Source organism: Thermobia domestica, chromosome 18 (genome assembly GCF_964235325.1).
Source record: "Thermobia domestica chromosome 18, izTheDome1.hap1.1, whole genome shotgun sequence".
In the NCBI taxonomy this organism is placed as follows: Eukaryota; Metazoa; Arthropoda; class Insecta; order Zygentoma; family Lepismatidae; genus Thermobia; species Thermobia domestica.
In genome coordinates this window covers 56,398,578-56,419,531 of record NC_137471.1, presented here as the reverse complement: position 1 = coordinate 56,419,531, position 20,954 = coordinate 56,398,578, and the positions used below count along the sequence as shown (strand labels likewise).

At 32.3% G+C, this 20,954-nt stretch overlaps 1 protein-coding gene and 1 long non-coding RNA gene across 5 annotated transcripts in view; one reads left to right on the top strand and one right to left on the bottom strand.

The window, feature by feature from the left end:
- The window catches only part of mgl (low-density lipoprotein receptor-related protein megalin), a 298,877-nt gene that overhangs the window by 245,778 nt on the left and 32,145 nt on the right, over positions 1–20,954 (top strand). Inside the window, exons 35-41 of the mRNA XM_081747000.1 lie at positions 1,967–2,190; positions 4,428–4,651; positions 8,527–8,738; positions 11,640–11,823; positions 13,698–13,920; positions 16,724–17,881; positions 19,841–20,133. Of these exons, the coding sequence (XP_081603126.1) occupies positions 1,967–2,190; positions 4,428–4,651; positions 8,527–8,738; positions 11,640–11,823; positions 13,698–13,920; positions 16,724–17,881; positions 19,841–20,133 (2,518 nt within the window). The remainder of the gene's footprint in view (positions 1–1,966; positions 2,191–4,427; positions 4,652–8,526; positions 8,739–11,639; positions 11,824–13,697; positions 13,921–16,723; positions 17,882–19,840; positions 20,134–20,954) is intronic.
- LOC145676115 (uncharacterized) overlaps positions 2,405–20,954 on the bottom strand; it is a 357,332-nt gene continuing 338,782 nt past the window's right edge. For all 4 annotated transcript variants that reach the window (XR_014129290.1, XR_014129294.1, XR_014129292.1 and 1 more), the window contains one exon: positions 2,405–3,239. This is a non-coding gene — a long non-coding RNA (uncharacterized LOC145676115). The remainder of the gene's footprint in view (positions 3,240–20,954) is intronic.

Genomic DNA, 20,954 nt, shown 5'->3' with positions numbered 1-20,954 from the left:
TTCAGTTTATTTATGATATTTACATCATCCTGGCGCAACATACATTTTAAGAGCACTGAGTTCTCTAATTATAATGGTTTATGTTGAGAAAATAAACAAGAACAAAAGGATATAATAAATTGGAGATTATTCAAAAATGACAAAGAATGTTAAACAGTTTGTGATCCGTTAATCCATTCCATATTAATATTAACATGCACAAATAGCCTGATTACCTCAGTATTTTTGTATTCTCTATTGTGATTTAGAAGTCTATAACGAGACAGAATCGTTTTGCACCATCGTATAAAAATTCCCTATTATACTTTAATAACTTGGGGGGTAACTAACTCCATTTGTTAGTGGAAAATTTCATTCTGCACCACTCACTTGAATTTTTGTCGATACCATTGTCATATTTGGTATCGAAGCAACCACTTTTATATGATGGGATTACTACCATATTTTACTCGTTACCACTGCTCTGACAGGACGAACCGAATCCACTTTTAATAAAAATGGCGCCCAAACAGGGACGTCAGTTGTAACTTTATACATAGCTCTGGCTCCCTGGCATAAGGGCTAAAATACCGCGTCAGTTGTATCATTGCATGCTAATGTTTTGAGAAGAGATAATCATTTACGTATTATATTTTAATATGAAGTACATACAGGTATATGAAAAAAAGACAAACGAAATACGCGAGTAATGTTGCTTCGCTCGTTTGAACTACTTATGCTACTACTGTATATTGAAATGATCCATTTTAAATTTCCGGTGCACATATAAACAATCTATAGTCATCTTTTCATTTATGGTTAATAAACAAGGAATAATATTTACTGTTGGATCTATGGGATGCATATTTAATATTTAAAAAGACAAAGACATCTTACCTAAACATCCCTGTATTAAATTATAACACATACAGCTTGGCCTTTTTAGCCCCTTCCGTGGTGTGTAATATTCTGCATCATCATGTTATAAAATTAGCAGCGTAGCAGAATTCTACACACCAAGGAGCAGGCCGAAAAAATGTTGAAATTTTACAAGTTATAAAATACAAGGGTGCTAAAGTAAGATGTATTTGTCTTCTTTAAATTAAAATCGGAAAAATATTGTTATCTTTTGACAAGTCAGAAATGGAAATTAAAAATAAGAGTAAAGGTTAAGTGTAAGCTAGGAAGGAAGGCTTAAGTAAATTAGTTATAATGAATAAAATATTCTAGATAATATAGTTAGTTCATTTTAAGTTCTTTTTTTTCCGGTGTAATTAGCTTTAAGATGATATATGATATGTTCAACACATTGAGTTGCTTATTTATGAATGCTATAGGATACATAATTAATATTTAATAATAATAATAATAATAATAATAATAATAATAATAATAATAATAATAATAATAATAATAATAATAATAATAATAAAAACAATAAACCTCTTACGTGTATCCTTGTAATAGATTATAACACATACTGTTTCAAGACTTCTATCGCATCTTCCTTAGTTTAACTTTTTCAGCTGCACTGGTAAACGTGTCACTGAAAAAGTTACGCCGAGGAAAAGGCGAGAGGAATTTTGAAACAGTATGTACTACAACTTATTACAAAGATATAAAGTAAGATTAAAAGAAATTGTTATTATACGTGTATCATTTCAATTAATTCTGTTATCTAAAACAGTCAAAAGTAAGCAGTAAGAGAGCTATGTTATCCAAAAGTAGGAGCACTAGCTCAAGGGTGCAGGGTATGTAGCTATTCAGGGAACAGACTGGATAGAGTAGTAATTGGCCTACCGGCACGGTAAGACGGTGCACTCTTTCGTTTTATAAGTTTACACTTGTACAATTAGTTCAGAAGTTATTAGGCCTAACTAACGTCTTGAACATGCATTTCTTTAAAAACGATTAAAATATGAATTAGCGTTTATAATATTGTAACTCCAGAGACATTTCTAATAAATAACTCTTGATTTACAACCAGGTATGCAATGGTGTAAACGACTGCAAAGACAACAAAACATCTGATGAAACTCATGACAGATGTCCAAGGAATACGACGTGTCCAGCCAATCATCTGAAGTGTGAAAAGACAAATATTTGTGTTGAGCCCTATTGGTTATGTGATGGTGACAATGATTGCGGAGATAATAGCGATGAAGATGAACTGCATTGCGCTCAGAGAACATGTCCACAAAACAGTTTCAGGTACGTATTACGTTAAGCAATATGTATGTTATATTTTTCAAAGCGGCAACAGATACGATTGTGTGTTTGCTTTTTTCTTTGAAGAATAATTTGTACAGTGTAATATAACATTTCCTTAGTTAATTTAACAATTAACTAATTAACAATTAACAATAAGAATAATGCACCTACATTTGTTTACTAAGAGTATACAACGTGAAACATATACTGTGTACTTTTTTTATATAAATTTTGTTATTTCAGTACTTGACATGAATTTACAAGAGTGATTATAGTATCTTGAGGTTTTCTATAATATATCAAGAAGTGCTACCGACGATCAATTTATTCAGAAGAAAAATTGTACCGTACCTTGGCATATATTTTTTTAGCTGCTGCAATTTACATATAGCACAGATGTTCAAAAGGGCTAATTTTGAAAACATAAGCTTTGTAGAGAATAAGTAAAACAAAATAAAAATAAGCCAAAATACACAGCTGACACTTGCTGTTAAATTAAGAAAATGAGAGCTTACCTTTTTTCTTCATAATAAGAATCCACCTTCATCAATCAGCGAATCTTCGTGCAAATACTATTCACATACCTTATTCATATCTCGATTTCTTCATTTCTGCTGCATATTCTGTTTTCTATTCAGTTGAAAATGTAAAATTATTCCACTGTATTGAAGCTGTGTTAAAATATCCACTTCCTTGCAATTCACATTCAAAAATACATAATTTGTATTGTAAATGTAAATGCAATGATTTGTTCCACTAAATATTGTGTTAGATACTAACAATAATAACGAAAAAACTAAATTTATTATTCTTACAATATCTCTTATATAATATTTAGTTGAATGTAATCATAATTCATTTTCAACAAGTATATACAGAGTTATTATAAATTATTATCGGATAATTTCTGAAGTAAATGCTGAAATGTCTTTCAACAACGATAACTGAGCGACTCTCGTAAAATTTAAGCCCACAAAATACCTTCTATCTATCCTGCCATCTTGCAAAACTGGCTCCTAGCGATTAAATCCACAGCTACTGGTGATCAACTGAAATGAAAGACAATCTTTTGAGTTTATTTGTTAATCGACGCGGTTATACATATTACACATTTCGTATTCTGGCTTGAAAACAATGCTGAAGATCGAACAATCATTTTTAATAGTTCTGTACTATGAAATTTCAGTTGATATTGTGACAAACTTTAAATCATTTAATAAGAAAATAAAACAAGTACTATTTTTATAATAAACTAGTTTACTATATAATGCATATGGTGTGTATGTATTTGAAAAGAAACTAATAGATAAAATGACATATAGAGCGTTGAGTAATAGATGTACACTCATGTCCAAAAGTATTGTCGCATGTCTATAAATATGTTGTTGTAGGAATATAATTTGATAACGAATTCGCCCGGTATTTCTTATGATGTTAGTATGTGTATAATCGGCAAAGACATGTATGTGGCAAATTACATGTCAAAGGAGCAGTAAATAAGAACAATAAAACGAAAATAAAACTTTCTTGTCCCTTTAGCAACATTTTGTTTTACTCATTCTAATTTTCATATTTATAATTCTTTTCCTATGAAATTTACCACAAATATACATTTCCCGATTATACATATAGTATGAGTATTAAAAGTACCCTGCAAAATCATTATCAAATTATATTCTTACAAGAAGACATAGATATGCGACAATCATTTTGGACATGAGTGTACATAATGTTATTTAACTAACATGTATTTAACATGTATTTAACATGGTAGTGTATATTTAACTAATTGAGACATACTTTGGTCGGTGGTGGGCCAATCAAATTTATCGAGAGTAGGTTGTTTACTTGTGAATTTGTAAATACGGTTTATAAAATATGTAACAATTTGTAAATCGTTTCTGATAGAGTATTTGAGTAACCCGTAGTGTATCAAAGAATAAACACGTGAGAACAGTTTCGATGAAGATAATAAATGTATTTTTACATATATGATTAATTTTGTTATTTATAATACAATGTGTACTTAGGCTTAAACGTTATGGATTAATCTAGTAGGAAGGACTGTTTTAAAATAGTTTACTTTACTATCTTCTGTAACTGTAAATTAGTATAGGTATATAACACCATCAAGGCTCTTGACGTGGCGAATAAAATAACAGAGTAACACTTGAATTTGTTAAACGTTTTGGTATATCACATAAACTGTGAATTTCAAAACTTCAATTTTTTTGCAGATGTCCTAATCACCGTTGCATCCCAGCGACGTGGTACTGTGATGGAGATGATGACTGTGGCGACGGCGCAGATGAACCTCCTGAGTATTGCAAATCAGAAGGACGAACTTGCTTTGGGGATCTCTTCACTTGTGATAACGGAAATTGTATTCCTCGCATTTACATTTGTGATGGAGATAATGATTGTCTTGACAACTCCGATGAAGATAACAGACATCAGTGCAGTAAGTATCTATTATTATGACGCTCCAATTAATGCTAAGCGGCTAGAGAAAGGATAACTATTAACATAGTTCGTAAGGTTATTCGTGATATAGGTTGCAGTGGTAGTACAACGATTATATTTTTGGCAGGATAATTTAGAGTAGGAGCTTTTCTTGAGGTAATATAAGCATTTTTGATTCCATTTGAAATAAAAATAATTATTATTATTTTAATTATAAATCATCATCATTATAATTATTATAAATATCATTACTGTTGAAGATTTATTGTTTATTTGCTTGTTGAAGTGTAGCATCTCTCTTCAGCCTCAAGGTTACATGGAACATGAACCTACAGTTTAAGGTGCAATCCAAACAACCGGAATCATGGAATCGAATTTGAGAGTATGTGCATCAAAGACGCGCGCTAGCCACTAAATTACCAGAAACGGTGTGTTGAAAGTTTAAATATCAATAATGTCGTGCCTATAAGGTGATGAAGGCATTTGAGAACGAAATGTTGAACGTGTACAAACTCAGGAATTATGTTCTGTAAATCACACCATTGTTTCTTTAACAATAAGTTAACACATTTTCGACAATGAAACAAAAAATAAAATTATCACATTTAATGAGTACACTACTCAATTAATGTTACATATTTGTCTTTCTCGTTGCTGATTAAGGAGGGGAGGGGGGGAAGTTCAATCTTCTTTGGTGGCTTAAATCTCCTCCAAAAAATTCTAGCGATATCATTAATATACTGCATTTATATACTATCAATAATTATTATCAAGATTCATTGGTGTCTTTTATTAAATCTCTTTTGCATTGATAAGATTATGGTCACAAAAGGATGAGTATGGGATGGGTGCATGGTATTGTTGAAAATTTGAAAGTAAAAATATTTGGTAATGATAATGCATACTACCTCACTTACCGCCAAAAGTATTATTTCGACAATAATTTTATAATGAATTAATCAATTTTAATTCAGTTTCTTAAAACTTTTAAGAATTATGTCGTCTCCATGGTAAAACTGAACTGAAATCGACCATATCGACTATACACAGCAGAAATACATTCCACTTCAGCCCTAGTTATCATAGAAAGATCAAGTTCTGTCAACAGAGAAGAGTCATGGATTACTTTGCTTTCAATAGTAAATGTCAAAAATATTTTAGCAGCTTCTAGCAATATCTTAGACTGATAAGAGTCTTAAAAATAAGAAAGTAGAATTTCCCAGTACTTTTCAAAGACCTTTGTTACATTGAGAGACACTATATCACAAAATAAAAAAAAAAAAAAAAGTTATCTTAAATTTTCTTATTAACACAAAACAAAAAAATGTTAAATTTTATCAATATCATATTTGTTTGCAGGTAAATCACGTGCAAAAAAAATCATCCTCTGTTTTTTATTATGTATTTATTTTAAAAGTAGTCTAATACTTACAATATGTTTATTTTTCTCGTTTGCTCAATATTTTTTTTACAAGAAGTATGAGCGTTACAGTTAGAATTATGTGTGATATCTATTAGAATTCTGTGTGATATCTATTAGAATTATGTGTGATATCTATTAGAATTATGTGTGTCACTATTAGGATTATGTGTGACATCTGTTAGAATTATGTGCGCTACTGTTAGAAGAAATCAAACAATATATGCAGTCTGCTTCTTATCAGTAAATATTTTTCATATGCAATACATGAATACATAAATAATTTATTCCAGCAGAATAAAAACTGTGAACTGCAACAGATTGGAAATTTACGCACAATATTTCGTTTCCCTCAATTTTCTCAAAAAACTTCCCATCAGAATTTACCCTCAAGCGTGTTATATTATTCAACTCAATGTGACCTATTGATTGGTATATGTCATATGTTTGGACAATATTATAGTTAATCAAAATTTCGAGCTATACCTTATTAACTAAATCAAAATTTTGGGCTATATATCATTAACTAAATCAAAATTTTGGGTTATATCTCATTAACTAAATCAAAATTTTGGGGTATACGAGGTGTGGCAATTAAATAACGAGACTGTTGTCATAACGAAACTGATGTGTTGCAAAGAAAGTTACAATTGATTGTTATCCCCTTCAATGTACTCCCCTCCCCTATCTACTCACCGCTGCATACGTACCTTCCATTGTTCAAAGCAATGCTGTAGGTCATCAGATGTCACACTGTTCAACAACTCTGTCGTTTTTCGTTTCACCTCTTCCACAGACTGAAAATGTGTTACCTTCAATGCACTTTTCATTTTTGCGAATAGATAAAAGTCACAGGGAGCTAGGTCTGGGGAATACGGAGGATGGTCGAGCACAGGAATGCACTTGGTTCGTAAAAACTGCTTCACAGAAAGGGCATTATGGGCAGGAGCATTGTGTTGGTGGAGGATCCATGCATCGTTCTTTCACAAATCCGGTCTCTTCTTCCTTATTCTTTTCCTCAGCTTGATTAGAACTTCTTTGTAGTAGGTCTGATTCACCGTTTGACCCTGAGGCACCTATTCAGTCGTGATGATACCCCTGATATCGAAAAAAAAACGATGAGCATTGCCTTCACTTTGGACTTGCTCATTCGTGTATTTTTCATTCTTGGCGATGTGGGAGTCTTCCAGTGCATGGATTGGCGCTTAGTCTCGGGGTCATCCTGGAAAATCCGTGTTTCATCACATGTGATGACACGTGTTAGCAAGTCTGGTTCTGTTTTGAGTCGTTCCATAACGTCACAGCAAATGGTCTTTCGAATGTCTGTTCCTGAGAGAGGTTTTTAGGGACAATTTTTGCACAAACTTTTGTCATGTTTAAATTGTCATGCAAAATTTGTCTTACTGTCTCTTTGTTAATGTTCGTTATGTCTGCGATCATCGAATGCTCAGACGTCTGTCTTTCCGCACAAGTTCATTAATTTTTTGAACATTTTCGACCGTTCCTGACCTCAAAGGGCGGCCGGGTCGTTCATCATCTTCAACCTCTTCCCTATCTTCTGAAAATCGTTTGTGCCATTCGAAAACTCGCGCACGCGACATAGCATTATCAGCATACACCTCTTTTAACATTGCATAACATTCCGTCGGTGTTTGTTTAATTTCACCAGAAATTTGATGTTAATGCGCTGCTCAACTTGACTGTTCACCATGATTCCAGCATTACTACAGAACACTGTCCTCTTCATGCAAGCCTGCAAAGAAAAGAAAAGCTTTCAGCATCATGAAACAAACAGTCGCTGCTCATGAAGGTTCAAGATCAACAACACATCATTAGATACCTCCCCCCCAATCCTGCGCAACAGGAGATGAACAGTCTCGTTATTTAATTGCCACACCTCGTATCTTATTAACTAAATCAAATTTTTGGGATATATCTCATTAACTAAATCAAAATTTTTGAGATATATTTCATTAACTAAATCAAAATTTTGGGCTATATCTCATTAACTAAATCAAAATTTTGGGTTATATTTCATTAACTAAATCAAGATTTTGGGCTATATCTCATTAACTAAATCAAAATTTTGGGATATATTTCATTAACTAAATCAAAATTTTGGACTATATATCATTAACTATACTGAGTACTATCATTTAGCTATAGATATAATGTAAAGTTTGATGAGTGTATATTTCAGGATCAGTTTCTTCTTAATAGGTGGCGTGATTATCGTTCAGTAACAAATATTTTGGTTTACAAACAAGTTTTTTAAAAAAATATTTTCTCGAAAACGAAACATGAGAATTCATACTTACTCATTTAATTTTGTTCAGCTTAATCAAATTTATCAATTGGTACATGTGTCATCTTTAGACAAAATTTATTTCGTTAAACGCTAATAACTTATTGGAATTTTTATTGCATATTTATCATGTTGCTTGTGCTTCCAGATGATAGAAAATGTGATGAAGAAACAGAATTCACATGCGCAGAAAATAAGAAGTGGAACAGGGCACAGTGTATTCCTAAGAAATGGCTATGTGACGGAGATCCTGATTGCGTTGATGGAGCAGATGAAAATTCAACATTGCATAATTGCCCAAGTCCAGAACCTTGTGCCGAAGATCAGTTTACTTGTGGCAATGGCCGATGTATTAACAAGGTAAACGATACATATTGTATAATTAGGAATTGTAATTGCTAATATCTTCCATTTTAACGCACTTAACAGGGCGGAGGGAACGTAATTCCGGTAATATTTTACAACATATAATTACCAAAATAATTGTAAAATATTTGTTTTATTCGTTTGTTTGTTTATTTATATAATTTTATTTTTCCCGTTGGTTAACGTATATGTCCCACGTATGAAAAGTAAAAGAAGAAAAAAAAATCGAAAATTTTTCTACTACATTTGTAGATAGTTTGTTCAGATTAAAGGATGTAAAATGAAGTTGTATGTATCAAATCATACTAATACTAATGGATAAATATATATATATATATATATATATATATATATATATATATATATATATATATATATATATATATATATATATATATATATAAAGCTTCTAGAAGAGATTCGATAACGTAATTATATTTTCATACCCATTATGAGGTTACGTATAATCCAGCAAAATCCATTTGTTCACGAAATCTACTTATATATATATATATGGATAAATAAACTTTAATATACATAATATCCCCCGAATAAAAAGTCCACGAGAAATGAAATAGAGAAAATTTCACCTCCCAGAAATCCTGTAAATCCTCGTATACAATAATTGAGACCATGAAAAATTAATGATACATATAAGGTGGTAAAATTTTGGAAATCAACACTTTTATTACAAAGGAATCCATGAAGCACCGACAAAATACAGCTAAAGAATTATATTCGTATTTCATTATTGCTTTATAGAAATAGATACGAATGGGAGCAAGTTAAGGAAATTTTCCCGCTCAAAAACGCTGCAAGTTGGAAATATTAATTTTTTTTGTCTCTCTCTCGCTATATAATTTGCCTAATTACGTTTTCGAATATCTTTTGTAAATTTTACAATTCAAGATTTTCTCTTCCCAAAATTCCTATTTTGATCCACTGAAATCAGAGAAGTAAACATTTTGTTTAAAAAAGTTTTCGAACGCTGTTCGAAATATAATGAGTTAAATTATAGTCTTACAAAGATATTTTAACTACGATTCTGAAAACATCATTATGTTATCTAATACATATTCTTAATACATATACTTAATGTATATACTTAATATTATTAAGTGATATTTATTTTTATACTAAGTGTTGGACGATGTTTTCTTTAGATACTAAAACTAAAATTGCGTTGGATATCTCTAATCTCAATAATATATTATACATTAGTATGGAGATAATCATTAACGTTTTCATATTATAAATATTGTGATTAATATTGTAAAGCCTAACTATTCACGATCCTAAGTTTTTTTTTTTTTTTTTTTTTTTTTTTTTTTGGTGGTTGTAAGCGTAAAAGTCCTAGTTTTACAGAACAACACAACACACACAAGAACTTGACGCAATAGATATGAGACCATAACATAATAACTAAATGCAGTAAAAGTATTAAGTTGTCTACTTTTCTAATTTGACACCTGCTCAATTTGGTGGGATCATGTGACTGTATCCGTGTGTTACATATTATCACTCCACTACGTAAAGTTGGCATATTTTGTTGTGGATATAAAGGAGGCCAAATGTATATATGATATGTTTTACTGAATAAGAAAGGCTTTTAGTATATTAATACCATGTTGATATCCTACTTTTTTTTTAAAAAAAAAAAAGTACAATATATAAATATAAATTTCAAAGATGAAATTGGCATATTTTGGAATTAAGGGTGGGCAACTTAGATGTGTTTTACTGACTAAAAAAGGACTATAGTATCGCAGTAAGATATGTATACCCTACAACTTTAAAAAAAGTACAATATATAAATATACAATTTAAAGACGAAATTGGTATATTTTGTTGTTAGGGAATTAAGGGTGGCCGACTCACATGCGTTTCACGGACGAAAAAAGTCTTTAGTATCAGAGTATCGTATTTATCCCTTACAACGCTAAGAAAAAAATGTCTGTACAATATATAAATATAAAATTCAATGATGAAATTGAAAATGCGAAAAATAATGGCAAGAAGAAATGAAAACGGAGTGGCAAGAGAAATAGAAAAGAAAAAGAAAGGACAAAGATTACAGAAGCATTAAAGGGAATAATAGATAAAGTCGTACAGAAACTGAAACTGTTGACCTAATTTATTCCTTCATTAAACGAGTGCTTAGAATGCATTTAGATCTTGATTTTCGTAGTAAAGCCCAACGAAATTTTCAGATGAACCTCTATGAATAAAAAGGAAAGGGATCTTGTTTGTAATAGCATCATGGAAGCACGGCTGAACCGTTTGAAATGAACTTTTGAACATAATTCTCGAGCCGCGTTTCTATCATGTCACTAATTAAAATGCGTATTGTAAGACGGAGGAAAGGATATTTAAAATGAATGCGAAAAACAATCACGAGTCTCTCATGTTAAATAAATCCCTTATTAAAATAAATAGTCATGTGCCCCAGTGTTTTCGAAAATTCTGCTTCTTAAGGAGCAAGAGAGGGTAACTTCTATAATATTTTATGACATTGTTTCATCATAATAATAATTAAAAAAAGACAATCGTTTGAAATTATTTATGAACTTCGGAACACATCAGTTGGCTCGAACCAAGTTATCATGATACTTCCAATAAAATGTGTATCCTAAGGGAAGGACGTGGTTCAAATATACTTTTAAAATATTTATCCATAAACCTATTCTTCTCGTGCGAAGAACGGGCTTTTCAGCTAGTTTTGAGTAAAGAATTTTTACTGGAACGTTCGTGTTGTAGTAAGAACCAAGACCAGTTGTCTCACAGTTTATGTGCTGTTATCGTAATTTAAAACTAATGTAAAATAAAAATGGAGCTAGTACTAGTGTGTTATTTCATGAGTGTGCTTTTTAAACATTATTTTAATTTATTTTCAAGGGTTGGACTTGCGACCACGACAATGACTGTGGAGATGGAACAGACGAGGGCAAATTCTGCAACACGCAATACAAAACCTGCAGTTCAAGTGAATTCACCTGTCAGAACTTTAAATGTATCAGAAACACATACAAATGTGATGGAGAAGATGATTGTGGAGACGGATCAGATGAAGTGGGATGTAGTAAGTGTCTAGTAACGATTTTTGTGTTGTCTATAGAAAGAACTACTGCAAGCAAAAGTAATAGAATGCTTACGTAAGATATTGTAGGATCATTTAGAATTAGGATTTAGATTTCTGTGCTTTCGGTATTTATGGCCATGTTAGCCCGTTATGTATAAGGAATGATATCTCTTGACACCACATTATTCGAGGAAAGGGAAGGAAGAAAGGATTGGGGAAGGAAGGAAGCGGTCTGGGGACCTATATGTTATGTACCATCGCTGCATTTGCCTGGTGGGAATGAGGAAAACCAGGAAATCCGTACTCAGGTTGGCTGGCGTGAAAAGGCTTATACATTTTTTTCGACAGTGTCTCCACCAGGAATGGAACCTGAGAGCGTTTGCTGTAGGATCATTTATTTGCAGTGAGGTTGTTATAAAACATTCAGTCAGAGTGTACTCTGCTAAAGTAATGGAACATATTTCTATATATTTATTAACTTATAAGAAATAAGAAAAAACTTTACTGTAAGATAAAATAGTGTAAATATGATATATATAATAGTCGGAAAATTTGTTTTAAAAATTAAGTTTGTTCCGTTTATTGTTTCTTTCTTTACAAAAAAAAAAAAAAGAAAGAAAGAAAGAAAGAAAAAAAAAAAGAAAAACATTCCGTTATCATTTTATGAAATGGAGAAATATAAAATCAATTATAGTGTCAGAAATTTCTTTTTGAAAATTAACTTCGTTCGTTTTTTTCTTCCTTTATAAAAGAACACATTGCACTTCACGAAATAGAATGAACTCTTTCCATACTTGTTCCTAATCGAATTTAAACTTTTAAATTAGAAATCTGTCCTTACTCAAGGACTAATAGTAATGTCTGGAATATATTGTTTGATACAAGTTAATTAATTGTATCAAAAAATGACAACTGCTTAAAAGTTATACATATTCTCCAAGCGTATTAAAAAATATTTTATTTTTTTTTTTAAATGAAATGATTTACTTGTTTATTGTTATACACAAAACACCACATAAAGTACTATATATTTTTGGAATTTTTTCGCAGAAACCTTTTATTTGATCTTCCAATCGAAGTGTTCCTGTCATTTGATTTTTACGTTTAAACAATATAGCGTTTAATGTCCAGCATATTGAATTATTCGTGACTTCGTATGTGAAACTCATTCTCCTACAATATAACAACTTTATTGGTATTTCATTCATTGAATTCTGTCAAGCTAATTAGGTTCTACTTGGGAGCTTGTTTTCCAAGAATATAGCGTTTAGTATGCAGCACATTGAATTTTTCATGGCATCATATACCAAATGTCACTTTCGAGATATTGACGAATCTATTCATACATTACTTATCAAATACTACCAAGTCGTTTAGGGTCTACATGGAAATAAAGAAATTTATAAACAAACTTATTTACAAAAGAAATTTATGCATATATATAAACATGAGAAATATCACTTGTTTAAAAAGATTTCGCCACATATTACTTCAGGTTTTACTATTTCGTGATTCTAAGAGTGTCAAAAATTTTAGATAAAAACTTGTAATTTATTGACTTAGTTATTGCAAAAGGAATGGAAAGAAAAACCTTCATTTACTTTTTGTAGAACATTTTATTTTCCTACTTAATTCATAGAAGGGTTTTATATATTTGTTCCTGTATAATATAACATGCTTATCCGTAGCACTAATAAATATTGCTGCGTCAATAAAAATCAACAAACTCCTAAACATTTGAATAGAGCACCGAAGAGCTAGTAAGATGTCAACGATCTGTTTTGGTCAATATACGTATTTAGACTTCATTGTATGAAATGTCTACCTACTTGCACTCATACGTATATGAGATAACTCAGCTTTACTTTTTTCAGAAAAAGAAATATCAACATGTGGTCCAGATCAGTTCCGATGCAATAATGGCGACTGTATTTCGTCCAGTGTTGTCTGTAACAAAGTCTCTGACTGTTCAGATGACAGTGATGAGCCTCCACATTGTAATGTTAACGAGTGTGCCAAAGTGGAAGTCCACCAGTGTGGTCATAAGTGTGTAGACACCCCGACAGGCTTTCATTGTGAATGTAATGAGGGTTACAAGTAAGTACATTAACTTCACAATTCAATGAAAAAAAAAATGAAATTGCGAATAAAGTAGTTTGTAATATTTTGCACAATTATTTCCATTCTAAATATAACTAACATTTTAGTTGTCAACAAGACAATTTTCATATGTTTCCAGCTGCATTACAAATTCTTAAAATATTCTTTAAAATACATTAACAAAAAGAATACTTGAATATAAATGTTAACTTGTGAACTAACGAAGATCACATTATGTTACAACAGCATTTGTTAAAATGAAATAACTGTTTGGGGAAGTAAATTAATTAGGTTATTGATAATGATTAGCCAAGGATGATATTTTCTAATCTATATTAAGGTCACAAGCCAAAGAAAAAAGGATAAACGGTTGACAGTCTATATATTTAGGCATGTTGATTGAGCAACATTTTTTTTGGTTCTTTTATTTTTATTACCTATAACTATGCTTGGTGATACTAGACGAAATATAAGATTATTATTTGTTGTTTTTATAATATACTAGCAGCGTTCACCCCGCTTCGCTGCGGTCACCCCGGAACGCAATAAACTTTGTTACTTAGATAATTTTTACTTTTTCGCTTTCAAGTGATATGATAAAAACCATAGAAGATTGCAGTAAATGTTAACATTATATCGCCTGTCATTTATGTTAACCCGCCCCGCTTCGCTGCGGTCACCCCCGAACGCAATAAACTTTGTTACTTAGATAATTTTTACTTTTTCGCTTTCAAGTGATATGATAAAAACCATTATAACGCCTGTCATTTATGTTAACCCGCCGAGTGACACGGTCATGCGGGTTGCATATACATACGTTTATTTTTATACCTATGATGAACTAATAAAGGATTTGTACGTAATGGACACCTGAATGGTCAATTATCTCAAGACACTGGTAATTGAAAATTAAAGTGATATGATAAAAACCATCTAGGGTCCAAATCCTAATAACCCCCCAAAAATAAAAGAAATTGGTTCAGCCGTATTAGCGTGATGAGCGGACAAAGGATTTGTACGTTCTCTTTTATATATATAGATCAGATCTTATGTTCATCTGTATTTGGTTTGTAAAGTAGGATAATTGAATTTATAACATTTATTTGTTCATATCACGATTGGGTAAGTTTCCAAAAATTTGCAATGAACCTTTTTTCCCCTATTGTGCTATTTGTATCGGTATTTAGTATTTTTTTAAAGTCATAATGTCATTTTTCCAATTAAAAAATTGACAAAAAAGGTAGTTTCCGAACTTTTTCTACTAGCATTAGTTGGATAAGATGATTATTTGAGTTTTTTTAACGTTGTTATAGACTGTATAGAAGTGTAAGCAACCGCTCCAAATCATACTATGAAAATTATTAATTTGAATTAATCTGTTAGTATTAGAAATTTAACTTATTTTATAGATGTTGATGTTAAGTTTTTTTTTTTTTTTTTTTTTTTTTTTAATAGAACATCCGCGTTTGTTTTAAAGGAACATTTACTCTTATGCTTATATAAACCTTCTAGTAAGTGAGGATATATATATTTGTTGTTCCTTTGAAGTCTTTCGCACAAAACTACAATTGTAATCGAAACACAAAACCTACGGGAAGTATCAGTATACAGAAATTCTGGAAAAATTAATATTCAAACCTGTCTGTATTAAAGATAAAATTGAGAAACAGTTAAATAACTATTTTGCATACCATTACTGAATGTTTGATATGCTGGTCATTAAGTATTACAAATACTGTATTAGTAATGCCGACACGCAATACGATTACCTCCAGTAAGCAGAATTGAAGGTTCGATTCCCAGCCTATGAACTCTTCCTGGTGGACAGATACCATATCTGCACGATTTTCTGGCTTTATTCTGTTCCCTTCTACATTCTCCATAGTTTATCATCATCTTGTTATTCGCTACATTCACTAGACTTTTCTCGTGGTTATATGGTTAGCATACACGCTTTTGGTATGCAAAACCCGAGTTTGATTCCCAATGGGAGTTCATGTGGTTCGGATCCGGCTGTAGATCCACGTCTGCTGAAAAGGACGTTAAAATCCATAAAAGCTACATTTACTGCATATTCGCATTATCTTACCGAGGTAATTGTGATTATAGTGATCGCGATGACTTGTGAAACCTGGGCTCTACACGAATCACAGAACTGCTTTCCCTCAAGGGTGATGGATTGGAAGAATTCAGTATGACACATAGAGCTACCTTCCGAACGCACACTTGTGAGAAAGTGAAACAGCATAAGTGCACCAACAACGCTGCCAAACTTAAAGGACATGGCAAACGAACATTAAAAAACAACACTTAAAGAACACTAACAATTATTCCAATTAAACGGTAACAATAATAATGGCAAAAATACAACAATAATAACAACAAAACGAAACATAACGGCAATCCGACAACACTGCACCCTCAGATTTTTTTCCCGTATAGTGCGAGAAAGGACACTGTCAAAATTTCATGTGTGGGGGTTGACGACCGGGACATACCCTCGCATTCTACTGGGCGGTGAAATTGGTAAATCTAAGTCAAGCTTCACGACTCCTTGCGATGACTATAGTTAAACTCAAAAGCTCATTACAAAAAGTAATTTTTTATATGAAATGTTAAACATTCATGTATTTTTCGTAATTTATAGCTTATATTAAAAAAATAAAAAACTACATAAAACTTGGATAAAATAATATAATTTCTATTATGTATTTGAGTTGGTACAACAGAATGCATATCTTTCTATGTAGTAAAATGACATATTTAACAACACAGTTTTTCTTTTCTTTCTTTCTTTCAGATTACTGTCTGATGGAAAGGCTTGTACGGATATTGATGAATGTAACGAGCAGCCTGGAGTATGTTCACAGTATTGCTCAAACACGCCAGGATCATATTATTGTAAATGCAATGAGACGTACTATGAACGCGCCACAGATGAACACACGTGCAAACGCAAGGATAGTGTGACCCCGTGGTTATTGTTTACCAACAAATACTACATTCGAAACATGTCAATAGATGCCTCGCATTATTCATTAATGCATCAAGATCTAATTAATGTTGTTGCTCTAGATTTTGATTTGAAAGAGCAACGCATGTACTTCTGTGATGTTAGTGCCAAAACTATCTTCCGTTCCTTCGTTAATGGGAGTGGTGAAAAAGAACCTGTGATACGCCATGACAGCCATGGACTTGAAGGATTAGCTGTAGATTGGGTTGGGCGTAAACTTTATTGGCTCGACAGACATAGTAAGCACCTTGATGTTTCAGAATTAAATGGTACAAATCGAAAGACATTAAAAGCAGGTATTGCCGATCCAAGAGCAATAGCTGTTCATCCACGTATTGGTTTCCTGTATTTCACAAGTTGGCATCTGCAAGCTTTTATTGGAAGGTTAGGTATGGACGGTTCGAATTTCAGCCGAATTTTAACCTGGGAAAATGACATAGCTTGGCCCAATGCACTTACTATAGACTATTTCACAGACCGAATATTCTTTGCTGACGCTCACTTAGACTACATAGCATTTACAGATCTTAACGGAAAGAATAGACATGTTGTTTTGTCCGGTTCGAAAGTTCCTCACGTATTTGCAGTGACTGTGTTCGATGATTATATTTACTGGACGGACTGGAATCAGAAGGCTATCAGTAAAGCTAATAAGTTTACAGGCAAAGATATGGGTGTAATACGCAATACGACTCATCGACCTTACGATATTCATGTGTATCATCCTTTGAGGCAAATACCGTTCCTGAATCCATGTGGAGAGAACAATGGAGGATGCTCTCATCTGTGTTTGCTTTCTCCTGGTAATGGAAAATTGACTTATACTTGTGCTTGTCCTAACCAGTTTTATCTGTCCTCTGATAACAAAACCTGTATCGCTAACTGCACAAAGGGTCAGCACAGATGCGGTGGAAGAGATGAGAAGTGTATTCCATGGTTCTGGAAGTAAGTATGCTTTTTCATACTTTTTCATTGTTATACATTATCAATGTTAAATTATGTTACATGCATTTTGTTCTATCTACATATATAATATTTTATAAAGAAATGTGATTTTGCATATACAGAAGTGTACAGTCCTCGTTAGTTTTTTTCTTTTTAATTATAGATTAACTCGAGATAAGGATCTTTTTTTTTTTTCTTTACTGACCAGGGATGATTCCAAAGTTGAACTTTGAATCTGGGAACAACCTATATATTTCCTGAAAGGGTTTGTTGAGCAAGTTCCAAAACAGGTTTCAATTTCTTGCCCATTCAACAGCAAGTCATTTGGTATCACAAAAATGTGAAATATTGTTATGACTAGATAGATGTGAGTGAATTTCAATTTCTATATTGTCCCCGATTTTGCCTACATATGTTGTCAGATCAGTACGTTCAATATATATATTCGTCAACTGTTCATTTAGACGAGTTGTTTGATAGGTCACACGGTACATAAACCTAATTACTAATTAGGTGAAAACCAATCGGGTGGTAATTTCAGCTCATTTACTCAATCAGCAAAGCTCTTTCTTTGTAACTATATAGACCCGATTGATCATCCTTCAGGATTTAAGCCCTCTTGCCAGATAAAGCTCATTTAATGAGAGAGAGGAAGGCTCCGGCTGGATATTGTTTACCGGAGCTTAGCTTTCATTTTTGGCCATGTAACTCATACCTTAAAAACAAAGGCCAAGTCCTGGCAGCATTATTATTAAAATTTTCGCTTGAGAACTAAAATCATAAATGTCCAGAGACTACAGAAATAAGTACATTACAATATCTCTGTAAATGATATAATACTACGAGCCCTCAACACAGCTGGATTTTCTTCAATACGGGAACCTTCTGGTTGCTGTCGTTCGGATGGAAAGCGACCGGATGGGATGACACTGGTTCCATGGATGAGAGGTAAATGTTTCTTGTGGGACTTCACATGCGCTGATACATACGCTCATTCAAGTCTCCCTCTGTCAGTATTGAATGCTGGAGCTCTTGCTAATCGCAGAGAAGCTGAAAAGCAAAGAAAATACAACAACCTTCTCGAAAAGTTTGTTTTCACTCCAATCGCTATTGAAACAAGTGGTGCTTGGGGTGCAAGAAGTCTTGAATTCATTAGGGAGGTAGGAAGACGCATTTCTTGTGTTTCCGGCGAAGTTCGCTCCATATCTTATCTAATACAGCGCATATCCGTTTCTATCCAACGTGGTAACGTCTCGTCGGTCCTGGGCACTTTACCACCTGGCAAGGAACTGGATGAAGTGTTTATACTCTGAGGGACTATAGTTTTTCTTTTGACGTTATAATTACATAATTATTTCTGATTTAATATTTCTTGTTTCCGACCATGAATCGACATTAATATGTTCTTTAACTTTCAAATACTATCGTAATAGTGTAATAAAGTTACACCAAAAATTGGAAAAAAAAAAGAAAAGAAAGAAAAAAAGTACATTACAATTGTTTTGTAATAATTTGTTTATTTGTTTTTGAATGACAATATACCACAATCCGTATGTTTCTATATTTAATTTTTATTTCATTCTTTTGTCATATATCGTGTACACAATGTGCATGGAAGTTTTAGTAAAATATTAGAGATAGTATGTTTTTGAAAGAACTATATTATTACTTTGTCCTATCTTAAGTCAAACACGAACTAGCAGATTTTACTAAAAAATAAGCTACATTTTCAATTTTAGACTTGACCTTATTTTTCTGAAGACACAAGAACATTGGAATTTGATTATTTGTATTTTGGATGTTAGCTAATACTTAATATTTATTCGAATTTGACAACACAAAGGTAAGTTTTGCTGTCACATTTCAAAAACCTAGTGAGAATTAGTTATAACGAGCTATACAGTAAAAGCATGAAAAATGAAGAATTTCTAATTTTTTCTTTTTTTTTTTTCCGTCTAGATGTGATGGTGAAAAGGATTGTCATGATGGTTCAGATGAACCATCGACCTGTCCCGATCGACAATGCAGAGCTGGAACTTTCCAATGCGAAAACAGGAACTGCACAGCTTCTGCCACCATCTGCGACGGAGTTGACGACTGCGGTGATGGTTCTGATGAAAAGAATTGCGACCTGCCGTGCCCAGAGCTAGAATTCAAGTGTAGATCGAATGGAAGATGCGTATTGAACGCTTGGAAATGTGATGGTGATGCTGATTGTAAAGATAGGAGCGACGAAGATCCAGCTATCTGCCGTAAGTATAAAGTTATCGAGGAGCAAAAGTGAACTTATAGATTTTTTTTTTTTGGTAATGTAAACCGCTTAAGTGCAATCGATTCAATATACACAAAACTTTTTGCTCACCAAATTCTTATAAATTGTTTAAAACATTATGTTAACATCAAATTTTCGCTGTTAGCCTTATCAAGATTTAGGTAGGGATAGGGTTATTGAAACTGAATGTTTACATTCATAAATAATAATATAATTTTTAAAACAGTCTATAATAATTTGGTGGAGCAAAAAATTAGTACTTTTTAAATTTATTATTTTGATAGGCTTCCTACTTTGTAACGGAGGCTCTTGAATTTATATCTTGCAGTAGATTATCATGACGTTTTATCACCACTTTTTCCTCAATCCCATAATGTTGATATTAATACGAAATATTGATAGTTCCTTCCAGATTCTTCTGTATTTTTCACTGTTAATGGTTCTGGAGTAAGCTAACTTTAAATTTTTCCATGTAATAATCCAGATACGAATTTACTAATATTACGGTGATCTACCAAGAATAGGAGAATTAATTCCAAGATCTGTATGATCTTGTCAATAAATTGTGGAAAGTGATAAACTATTCGTAGGTAGTAATCTGTAGTTTTATAGTCGGGATCTGGTCTGCGACAACATAGTAATGAATGTTAAAGTATTAATCATTTTGCCCTACTTTAGACTGTATAATTCTGTGGCTTGAATCTAAAAGGGCCAATGTCAGTTTTTGGCAAAAATGAAGTGTTCGTCAATTTTAACGCCTATAAGTTGATATTTTCTTGTGCAAGAAAAGCAAACGTTTAT